Genomic DNA, 11,055 nt, shown 5'->3' on the forward strand with positions numbered 1-11,055 from the left:
GATAGTCCTGGGGTTCTTGGTTTCTGGTTGCCTGCTAGGAAAGCACACAAGAGGGACCCTGGGCTGCTGGGACAAGTGACCGCAGGAACAGGGGAGGTCTGCACCATTCCCTTCTCTGCTCCAGACCAACGATAAGCTCGACCAGTGGGAATCACACTGTAGCATAACTGGATCCCCTTGTCTGAGAAAAAGAGAATGTGGGGAAACAGGGAGATGGATGAATCAGACTGCACTGGGCACATGGAGAGGCTCAGTAAACACTTTGTTGAATCAATGGACAAAGATGCTGGGGAGAGATTTGTGCCCAGGGGCAGCCAAGGGTGCAGCTCTAACCAGCTCTCAGCAGCTGCCTCCTCTTTCTCCTGAGTCCCTGGTGCTCAACCACAGCTCAAGACCAGCCCTGGAGTATTTGCTGCCCCTCCTAACCCCCCAAAGTCACTTTCTTTTTTTTTTTTTTTTTCGTGTCCGGCAACGGATCGCAACCCTCAGTGTCGCGCCCATACCGGACCGGGACCGGCAACGGGATCGCAACCCTCGGCGCTGCGCCTGCACCTTGCTCAGCCAGTGAGCGGGAACCAGTCTGTATGTGGGATCCGAACCCTCGGCAGGAGTGCCGCCGCGCTCCCAAGCGGCACACTATAGCAGTGCGCCACCGGGCCGGCCCCAAAGTCACTTTCTGACTGAGATTGCAAAGTGAAGTCTGAGAGCCCTCCTCACACAGGTGGGTTCCCCTGGGCAAGTTCCAAAGCCTGACCTGTGGGCAAAGCATCATGCTATGCCCTGGATTGGGTGCTATGCCACAGGAAGGGGTCAAGCCACTGTTGTCAACAACCAATACTGTTCTTAAACTTGGAGGGGCAGGATATGAAACACAGTGTTTCTAGGGATAATACATGGTGATGCTTGTTTATTCTGTCTGGTCACAGTAAATCTCACATATCCAGGCCACGGCCAGACTGAGAGTGCCATATGGCTACCAGCAGCTGGAGGAAAAGGAAGATCACCGCTCTGTTGCTCATGGCCACTCTGGGCAGAAAGCACAGCTGCATCATGGGGCCTACTCAGAGGCAGTGAGGCCACATTCCCATCTCCAGGTGCCAGGGACATCTCTAAAGGTTGGTTCCCATTTGGAGCTTCCAAAATCCTAGCCATCTCTCTGGGAGCCATGCCCTGGTTCCAACAAGTCACTCTGAGTCCAGGCTCTGCCAGAGTTTTGAGCACCTGGAGCTGGTGAACAGGCAGCTTTGGGGCTGAAAAGGGGCCTCAGGCTGCCTAGAGGTCCTGGGGCTTCAGGACCCATGATCCTTTCTATGGAGTTTGTGTCCCACTTGGGAACCCCGCTGGGCAGCTTTCACCAGGCCTTTGAACTGTCCCTGCAGCTTTACCTTCTTCCTGCAGGGATAAAGAACAGAGGGGTCACATCTTGCCGAGAACAGGTGGCCTCCCTCCTCATAATGTCAAATGATGGCTCACCCCCAGCACCAGCAGGGATGGGGAGAAGGGAGCTGCCAGGCGGTGAGCAGCTCATGAACCTGGAAGACCATGTGCGGCTCCAGCTTCCACACAGCTGTGACATGATGTGGTAACTCCAATCTGGCACAATCCCCTCAGAAACAGCCTTCCCTTCCATTCCTCCTCTAACGTATGTACAGAGAAGGTCAAAGCTCACTCTATCTACACATCCTTCCATCTAAAGGGACCTTCCATTCAGCAGAAGCTTTTTTGTGACTGAAGTTTAGAACACCATTTCCCTAGTAACATTAGTTTCCAAAGCACTCCTACACACTGTATCTTACCTGCCCTCACGCCCACCCCTAAGAATGGCTGAAGTTGGAAACAACTCTAATTTCCCACCAATAAAGGGATTAGAAAAGCAAAGTACAAAAAGCTACTTAAAATGATGACTGTGTAAACTACGTATATACTAGAAAATGTTTGTATGATATAAAATCATGTTAAAGAGAAAAGCAGCTCTAGTCAGTAGTACAGATAGTCAACATGTAGGGGAATGTCAGTGAGAAGAAAGCCCTCCTTCTTAGAGTACTGAGCTCGCAGTCCCACCCCTGCGGTGCCGAGCCCCCCCATCAGCGCGACACCATATACCTGCGGCTGAGCCGGGTTCTGCTGAGGGGGATGTAGGCGTAGGGATCGAGCCGACCTCTCTTCTTCACGTCACCCTTTGCTTTCTGCCCATCAGAGACAAAGAGTCAGCCAGAAGTGTGGGGTTCCCCTCCACCCCTGCCTGGACAGGGTCCATATCCTCCCTTTCCTTCATTCTCTGCCTTAGGTGGTGCTAAAGAGCTCTTGTAGCCCTGGAAGGCCATTCAACAAGGTCCCCACCTTGAGATGCCAACAAGACCCTGGTGTGCCCCTTTTTCTTCCCTGGCCTCAGCTGGCTCCACAAAGGCACCTCTCTGGGACGGTGATGGACACAGCTGCCCATTCCTCCTTGCCCCTCCCTGGCATCTGTCCAGTACCAGGAGACCCTGTGTCACCATGTGCAGCTCTTACCTTGGCCTTGTATTCGGCTCCAGGCACAGGCTTCTTGGTCACAGGGCGATGGATGCCAGAGCCTCCAGCTACAGGGAGAACACAGAGACCATGAGTCAGGGAAAGCCTCCTCCTAGAAGAAGCCCAGGGGCACCTTCTCTCAGGGAACCGATGGGGAGGTAAGGCCAGAAACTTGGCTCTGTTCTCTACTAAGCAAAGACAAAGACGTTCCTCGAGGAGGGACTGTCCAGTGGTTTGACAGTCAGACCACTGGGCTCCTCAGAGTGACCCAGAATCCTCAGAGGCCTATCAGCGACCTCTCAGGACACACATATTCTCCACTAACATAAAATAACCCACATTCTCCAAAGTTAAACATGCTCCATTTGTTCTAGGAGAAAGAACAAGAGCTTTGAAGTCAGACAGATCTGGGTTCAACTCCCAGCTCTGCCATTTACAGCCCTGACCTCTTCACTTTCCTGAGCCTCTTAACCTCATGTGTAAAATAAGCCATTTTAAGCTTTCCCACCCTTATCTCATTTAGGCTTTGCACCAACACTGTGACATAGAAGGGCAGCCATTTATCCCATTGTACAGATGTGAAGACTCTGGCTTAGAGAGATCAAGGTCTTTGGCCAAGGTTAGCTGTCATTTCCAGCCTGGACAACACAGTCATGGATGGTTATTCTAAAATGCAGACTCAGGACTCTCTGAGATGACCACACGAACCACTTTTGTTATAGATGAGAAACTAGAAGCTCAGAAAGGCAGTGTAACCGGACCAAGGTCACACAACTAAGCAGCAGCTAGGCAACCAGTCCTGACCCCACACCTCCTGCCTCATCAACCGGCACCTCTGACTTGGCACCACACCGTCTCAGAGCACAGCAGGGGAGCTGGGTCCTGGCCTGTGGGGGCCACATGAGCCATCAGGTTCTCCACCTGGGTTAGGATGCTTGGGGCTCTGAGGACACACCCACTACTGGGATCAGAGACTTCCCACAGGAGCCCCCACATCTCCAGATACACAGCAAGAGCTCTGCTGCAAGGGCTTAGGGGTAGGGGCTCTGCAGGGGCTTCCCTGGGAGGAAGGAAGCCACCTTGGTACTTCTAGCAGCTGCTCTGGGAGTGCAACAGCCTGGTGACTCAGAGACAAATATAAAGGGGAACCCTCTAGCTGGACCCAGTACTAATCCTTCCAACTCCCACCTTCAACACAGGCTAGGTGGCCTCTCCAAACCTGACCTGACTCAGGGTTAAAACTCTGGGGATGGACAAGAGAGGAAAACAGCTCTGAGGGGAAGGGGTGGGCTGAAGCCTCATGGAAGGCCTGGGTGGGTGGGGAAGAGCTGGGGGTTCCGTGCACAGATCTTCTAACCCCCAGGTTCTCCCTTACCCCCAGACCCCCTCGGCCCCTAGCCCAGTCTTCAGTGTCATACCTACCAATCTTCGTTGGTGCCAACTGAGTTTAACCAGACTATGCAACCTCATGGTTCTACTGCCCCTCCCTGGAGCTCCTCTGCCTAATGCAGGGGACAGGGATCAGCATGTCCCGAGAAGTGTGGAAGCCTCACCCTGGTACCGAGGGGGCACCTCCAGCTCCTCATCATCAGCCTCTTTCTTACGCTTAAGCTTCTGGTGCTTTTTCTATAAAGAAGTAATAAACAGGAAGTCAGTGAACAAGGGGATGTGATTGTCCTCATCAATGATAACAGCAACAGCAGCAGTAACCCGCACTGAGCACAAAAGACCCTCTGCCAAGCACTCGATCCCCACTTGCAGATGACGAAATTAAGGTCCAGAGGAGGCAAGTAACTGTCCGAGATCACACAGCCAGGTAGTGCAGTGGTGAAGCTCTAGCCTGCGCCCTGACTGCAGGGCTCGCCTCGGCTGCTCCTGCTTGGCCTCTCCACGCTGAGCTCTGCCCCAGAGCTACAACTGCCCATCCAGCACCCTGACGGCAGCTTAGCCCCAGACTTCCTAATAAGGACAATGAGGTCCTTGGCTTCTTCAAAGAGAACAGCTTTACCAGTCCTTCACCTCACACAAACCCCACTCCACTCTCCCCATTAGTCACTCACTCAGTGATTCCCCACTAAGAGCCAGGCCCTGGGGACACAGGGCACACGATCCAGCTCCTGTGCCCCAGGGCTCGCATGTAGATGGGAGACTTCTGCTCAAACCAGTTGTCACAGTCCCTCAACAATGCTACTGTCCTTTGGGCTGGCCGGTTAGCTCAGTTGGTTATAGAGTGTGGTGTTATAACACCAAGGTCAGGGTTCAGATTCCCTTACTGGCAAGTCACCAAAAAAAACCCAACAAAAACCAAACAAAAAAATACCACCATCCCAGCAGTTATGAGCACAGGCAATGGGGCACGTGGACTCATCCAGGGATGTTCGACAGGAAGTGACTGAGCACCTACTGAGTGCCAGGCACTGTGTTAGGTGCTCCAAGGGAGGAACCGCAAGCGTGACAGCAGCCCAACCTGCAAGGACATTTCAGCCTTGTAACTAACAATCAGCTGGCAGAGGCAAGCTGTGCAGGGAGGGGAGTCTGTGCCACTGTGCCCTGGAAGCCTCCTGAAACTGGATTCCTGTGACTCCAGCTCCACAGGGGATTTAGAGGCAGGCTCAGGGTGGCAGGAGGAAGGTATGCCAGGTAAAGGAATCAGCCTGAGCAGAGGGAACAGGCTGAAGCACACACAGGGTGTGCCCAGGGAACAGGGGACATGAGTTCCATGGGCTGAGGCCCAGCAGGGTGGGCTCCTAGTAGAGAAACAGACACTGGGAGGAAGTGTGACTTTGGCTGCACTGTGGAGGATGATGACCAAGCTTGTTCTTGGTTGGGTCAGTGCCTGGTCAAGACTAGCCCAGCCCACTGGCCTTCAACTGAGGCTGCCACTTACACATGTTCCCACAGGTGTGGGCAAGAGCAGGTCTCAGCAACTGCCATACAAAAGAGCCTCTGGGGATCTTGGTGGTAGGTGCTTACTATGGAATCTGGCCACCCCAGGGCCTTCTGTGTGCCTTAAGATAAAGCACCTGCTCAGTCCTGCTCTGCTCTGAGCAAGGGGGTCATCCTTAGAAGGCTGAGGTCATTTATCCCTAGCCAGAATAAGACTAGGCTGCCAAGCAGCTGCAAAGCCACATATGCAGATATGCTGAAAGAACCAGGAAGGCTCTAACCAGATAAGATTCCCAGGGAAAATTAATAATGACCACAAAAAATAGCAACTTACTTAGTGTCATTAAGTGCCAAGCACTTTGGCTATAAACCAGGACTTGAGCCCAGGCAGTCTACACCTGGATACATACATTCGACAGACTACTACTGTCACCTGGAAAGGGAGACTGGACTGTGGGTGAAAGTAGGCCTTATGGAGGAGATTTCAGACCAAGGAAAGAAAAACCCTCAGTAACTGGAGGTTTGTCCTGCAGCTATCCCACAGCGGCGCAGGCTACCCAGGAGGCAGTGAAGGTTATGGGGGTTTCCAAGCAGACCTAACACCACTATTTCTCAAAGGCATCCCAAATCAGGAACTTAATCTCTGAAAGGTTAGGCTGAAGCCAAGATGGGAACCCAGAGCCTGCCTCTTCACTACTAAGACTGTTATACTCCTACTCAGGCTCCTACTGCCTGAGGGTGATGCCAAGAAGGCTGGATGGGCTGGGCACAGGCTGGAAGGACAGGGAGGGGAGAAACTGTCCCAGGATACCCCAGAAATGTTGTTCACTGGGCTTGTGAACAACAGGTCTCAGTTGACGGGTCGGGCCCACTTCACCCTTGCTGGTTCAGGTGGAGGTAGCAGAGGTCTTCACTCCATCCCAGGAGGCAGCCCTGCCAGGTCACCAGGGGTCATGGTGGCAATGGGGTCTTAAGTTCCTGGGCTCAGGAGACTGGAAAACTAGGGTTCGAGTTGTAGTCTGCATCTAATGAGCCCTGTGACCTTGGGCAGGCTACTTACCCCCTGCACACCCCTCTGGAAAGGGGGATGATAGAGGCCCTCCCCTCCGTGAGGATGAGGTGAGGTAAGGTGGGGCCCTCAGCTCAGTGCCTGGCACACAGTGCATGCTCCTCCAGGAGCAAGCCTGCCCCACAGGAGCGTCCTGCTTGGAGCACACAGGCAGCCACTGCCCTTGCAGCGACAGCGTGCGCCCTCGGTGGACAGACAAGCGATAACTGGCCAACACTGGAGGACGTACAGGGTGCTTCAGGAGCATCCAAGCCTCCTCCTGCCCCTCAGAACAGCAGCCATCTCAGCCCTCGTGCACATGGACTGTCCACCATGCACATCCCTGAGGCCTCACTGAGTGCTCAGGCAGCAGGCCAGGCGCTATGGGGTTGGGGGGAACTACTCACACTCCTGACGCCCATGTCTTCCGTTACGTCAGCCATCTCCTCATCTTCACCTGGAGCCAAAGAGAGGCCTGTGAGCACCTGGGGAGCCCCCAGAAGCCACCCTTTCCTCTTGCCTCCTCCTGGCTCACCAGCCTGAGGGGGCACCAACTCTAGCCCCAGAAAACTGCCTCCCCCAAACCCGCGTCCTCCTCCTGTGGGAGATGAGACTCCTAAACACTGACCCCTTCTCCTTCCCATCTTAGGCCCCAGGGAAAATGGCCCCTCAAGGAAGTGGTGACTCTGCTTCTGAGGTGAATATGACTGTTTTGAGACTCAAAGAAAGCCCAAGGTTTTTTTTTTTTTTAAAAGATGACCGGTAAGGGGATCTTAACCCTTGGCTTGGTGTTGTCAGCACCACGCTCAGCCAGTGAGCTAACCGGCCATCCCTATATAGGATCCGAACCCGGGGCCTTGGTGTTATCAGCACCGCACTCTCCCGAGTGAGCCACAGGCCGGCCTGAAAGCCCCAGGTTTCCTGGGGAGTCGGGCAGTCTCCCAGCAACCCCCAACCCCCACTTTGCCAGAAGGACTGCTTCACTCTCCTGCTGGAAAATCTTTTTTTCCCCTATGTGTGCTGGGCACTGTGTGGAGACATACAGGTATAAAGACACGTGAAACTGACCGGGTGGAGGAAGAGAAACTCAGGCAAAGTCAATCAACAACCAAAAGACAACAAAAACAGCACGTGACCAAGTGCTGAGGACTGGGCAGTCCCTGGCCTTACAGGAGTTCTGGGGCAACGAGGCCTGAAGGCTGAGGTTCTGCGGAAGGAGGACTAAGGGTTTGAGCTGGATTTTGAAGAGCAGGGAGGATTCGGGAAGGCAGAAAGAGGGAGCAGGCATTCTCGGCCTCAGGAATACCCATCTCCAAGGGAGACCAGGGACTGGAGAGTGTGACGGGGTGAGGGGGGCAGAGGAGAGCAGACAAGGACATACCACCGGTCACATTCACACCCAGCACATGCATGTGCTGCGCATGTCATGCCACTTCATCTTCACAGCAACCCGCGGGGGAGGCACTGGTATTGTACCCATTCTGGAGTGAGGAGAGGGAGGCAGGGAGAGCACTGGCCAGGAGGTGCAGTGGGAATCAAGGCCAGGGGAAGATGGGCGTTTTTTAGAAGACCAGGCTTTTGTGATCTAATGGATAGATATGTGGAGAGAAAAAGGCTAAACAGGACCCCCAGATGTTATGCCTGAGAGCCGCCTGGACAACACGACACACTGGAACCGGGAGGCTGCGAGAGTCTCAGAGTCTGGTTCTTTCACCTCTACAGGAGCTTCAAGGCCTCAGCCAAGTTTGCATTAAAAAAAAAATAAAGAAGAGAAGAAAAGAACCAGAGCAGAATAGAAGAGAGACTAACAGCAGTGCATCAGACATGGTAAGGAGAAGTACTGTTTTGTTAGAATTATACATGTATTGTATAAATGGCTCAGTTGCAACATAAAAAGATTTCTTAATGTGGTTAAAAAAGTTTGAGGAACTCAAAATGTTTGAGAAAGTTGCTCTTTATATCTGCTTTTACCTACGCTTCCTCAACAAGTGGTCACTGAATCAATGAGCAAATGAACACGAGTGAACAAATAAACGAATGGATGAGCCAGAGCAGCTGCATTCCCAAAATGGGTGGGGCCCCACCTTTGGTGCCTTCCTCTTCCTCCGTCTTGTCGCCATCCTCCTCCTCCCTGATGATCAGCCGGCCATCAGCGCTCACCTTGAAGCCATGGTCCTTCTTCTTGGCCCGGCCTGGCCCAGGCTGTGTGGCTGGCATGGCAGAGTTTGGTATGAGGAGGTGGAAAGCCAGTCCTAACCCACTCACCCTCATCAGACCCACCGAATCCAGGTCTGTGCCCCAAATGGATGCCTCTCAGCTCCGGTCCCCTGTCCTGCTGTGGAAGCCACCCCTACCAATCGCCCCAGAACCTAGCACCAAGGCAAGTTTGTTTCTGAGCTCAGGGACCAGCTGCTTCTTGCTCACCCAGGACTCGCTGGGCCACCCTGGGATCCAGGAAGTTGAGGGGCTCGTCCCCACCACCCTCCTTCAGCCACGCCTGACTCCTCTGCCGAGCCAGCTTCCGCTGCTCCTTGCCCCGACTTCTTTCCTCTTTCTCATCGTCCTCCTCATCCTCCGAGTCAGCCAAAATCTCCTCGATGCTAAGGACAGAGAAGCCCCAAGTCAGAGTGCTCCAGGAGAGGCAGGGTACAGAGGTGATAACCAAAAGAATCTGCTCTGATTAGGTCAGCTAAATTATAGTGCCTTGGGAGATCTGGGATAAGTCAGTAATCACGTCCACCTGTCCTGAAAATGTTATCATAAGACCATTTTACTTAGAAGCAGCCATGATGGCGCCAGAAAGCCATAGAGATCAGGAGGGCTGCCCTTCTGCCTCTCCCCTTTGATTTCTCCCCCTCCTTGTGATTATAAAATGCTAAGCTCTGCTGGCTCTTTGTGGAACACATTTCAGGGATACCTGATCTATGTGTCTCCCTGCCTGCAGTTGTCATACTGGCTCAACAAATCCTAGCTATATGTATTTGGTCTCAGTTTCTTTTCAGGTCAACAGACACTGCCTGGGCAGGCTCTGGGTTGGGGGAGATCAGGTCCCCAGGACCCTATTATGGTCTCACCTGTCACCTTTGCCCTGAGTGAGCTCCTCCTCCTCCTCTTCCTCCTCCTCCTCCTCCATGGCAGCCTGGCTCAGGGCACGGTGCCTCTTGGCTCGGGCCTCAGCCTTCCGGATGTTTACCAGGACTTTGTGGTACTCCACAGGTAGCAGCCCCTTCACCAGCTCAAATCTGAGGGTGGCAAAGAAGGGATGGTAAGAGGCACTGACCAGAGAGGACCCCACAGAGGAAGGTGGTGTTCAGGGCCTCTTCTCTGCAGGGTCCCTGGCAAGAGCAAAAGTCCTTAGCCCCTTGCCTGCCCCACCCCCAGCCCCAATCAGTGAACAGACCCAAACTTGCGGATGAACTTGGTGAAGAGGTTCCGAAGCTTTGTGCGGAAGTGCCGCCGCATGTCGTCTGAAAGCTTCCCGATGGCTTCCATCTGCCGGGCAGAGCACCAGGGTTTTAGGGGGAGGATTAGAATGGCCCTGTTCCTGGCCCACGCTTGGCCCAGTCATGTTTCCATAATCTGGGCAGCTCTCATCTTTCCCCTAAACCCTCCTTCACAACACAATCCCCGACCACCCTCCCAAGATGCCCACTTTATAGTCTTTTTTTTTTGTCTTTTTTCGTGTCCGGCAACGGATCGCAGCCCTCAGTGTCACGCCCGTACCGGACCGGGACCGGCAACGGGATCGCAACCCTCGGTGTTGCCCCCGCACCTCACTCAGCCAGTGAGCGGGAACCAGTCTGTATGTGGGATCCGAACCCGAACCCTCGGCGGGAGCGCCGCCGCGCTCCCAAGCGGTGCACTGTAGCAGTGCGCCACCAGGCCGGCCCCACTTTATAGTCTTTTAACAGTGCTCAGCACGTATATGGAATCCTTAGAAAAACACAATGAGACAGATACTGTCATCCTCGATTTACAGACAAGGAAACTGAGGCACAGAGTTAAGTGCCTGCTAAGTAGGCACAGAGGCAAGAGTCTGGGCCAGGTCTACTTAATCCCATGGCTCCAGCTTTGCCCCCAACACCCCAGGTTTCTCTTGGTCCCATAGGTCCCTTCTATCACACTGCACTATTCTCTAACTGGACTGCTCTCAAGCCTTCATCTGACCTGGTTTGGGTTACACGTTTGGGTGGCAGACCTTATTATCTGCAGTGTCTCCTATTGGGACTGGGAGGGATAGGGCCCCCCACCCACCCTCTGAGGATCTTTTGTAAGTTCTAATAACCCCATGATAGATCACTGCTCTGGCCGTTTTCCCCATCTCTGGTCCCCAGTTAGGCTGCAGGCTTTGGAGGGCAAGGGCAGGTCATGTTGATTCTCATCTGGCCTTTCCTGCCTCAAACCCAAGGCCACACTCAAAGAAGACATGCCAGGGCCGGCCTGGTGGCGCACTGCTACAGTGTGCCGCTCTGCTACAGTGTGCCGCTTGGGAGAGTGGCGGCACTCCCGCCGAGGGTTCGGATCCCACATACAGACCGGTTCCCGCTCACTGGCTGAGCGAGGGGCGGGTGCAGCACCGAGGGTTGCGATCCCGTTGCCGGTCCCGGTCC

General features: G+C 53.9%; 1 protein-coding gene across 1 annotated transcript in view; it reads right to left on the minus strand.

Moving 5' to 3' along the window:
• Positions 1-887: 887 nt before the first annotated feature.
• The window catches only part of RRP12 (ribosomal RNA processing 12 homolog (S. cerevisiae)), a 34,435-nt gene continuing 24,267 nt past the window's right edge, over positions 888-11,055 (minus strand). The window contains exons 26-34 of the mRNA XM_008573213.1: positions 9,846-9,937; positions 9,520-9,687; positions 8,870-9,045; positions 8,530-8,655; positions 6,853-6,902; positions 4,065-4,137; positions 2,512-2,579; positions 2,104-2,186; positions 888-1,392 (exon numbers count right to left, since the gene is read on the minus strand). Coding sequence (XP_008571435.1) covers positions 1,290-1,392; positions 2,104-2,186; positions 2,512-2,579; positions 4,065-4,137; positions 6,853-6,902; positions 8,530-8,655; positions 8,870-9,045; positions 9,520-9,687; positions 9,846-9,937 — 939 coding nt within the window. The 3' untranslated portion in view covers positions 888-1,289. The remainder of the gene's footprint in view (positions 1,393-2,103; positions 2,187-2,511; positions 2,580-4,064; positions 4,138-6,852; positions 6,903-8,529; positions 8,656-8,869; positions 9,046-9,519; positions 9,688-9,845; positions 9,938-11,055) is intronic.

Source organism: Galeopterus variegatus, unplaced genomic scaffold (genome assembly GCF_000696425.1).
Source record: "Galeopterus variegatus unplaced genomic scaffold, G_variegatus-3.0.2 Scaffold891, whole genome shotgun sequence".
In the NCBI taxonomy this organism is placed as follows: domain Eukaryota; kingdom Metazoa; phylum Chordata; class Mammalia; order Dermoptera; family Cynocephalidae; genus Galeopterus; species Galeopterus variegatus.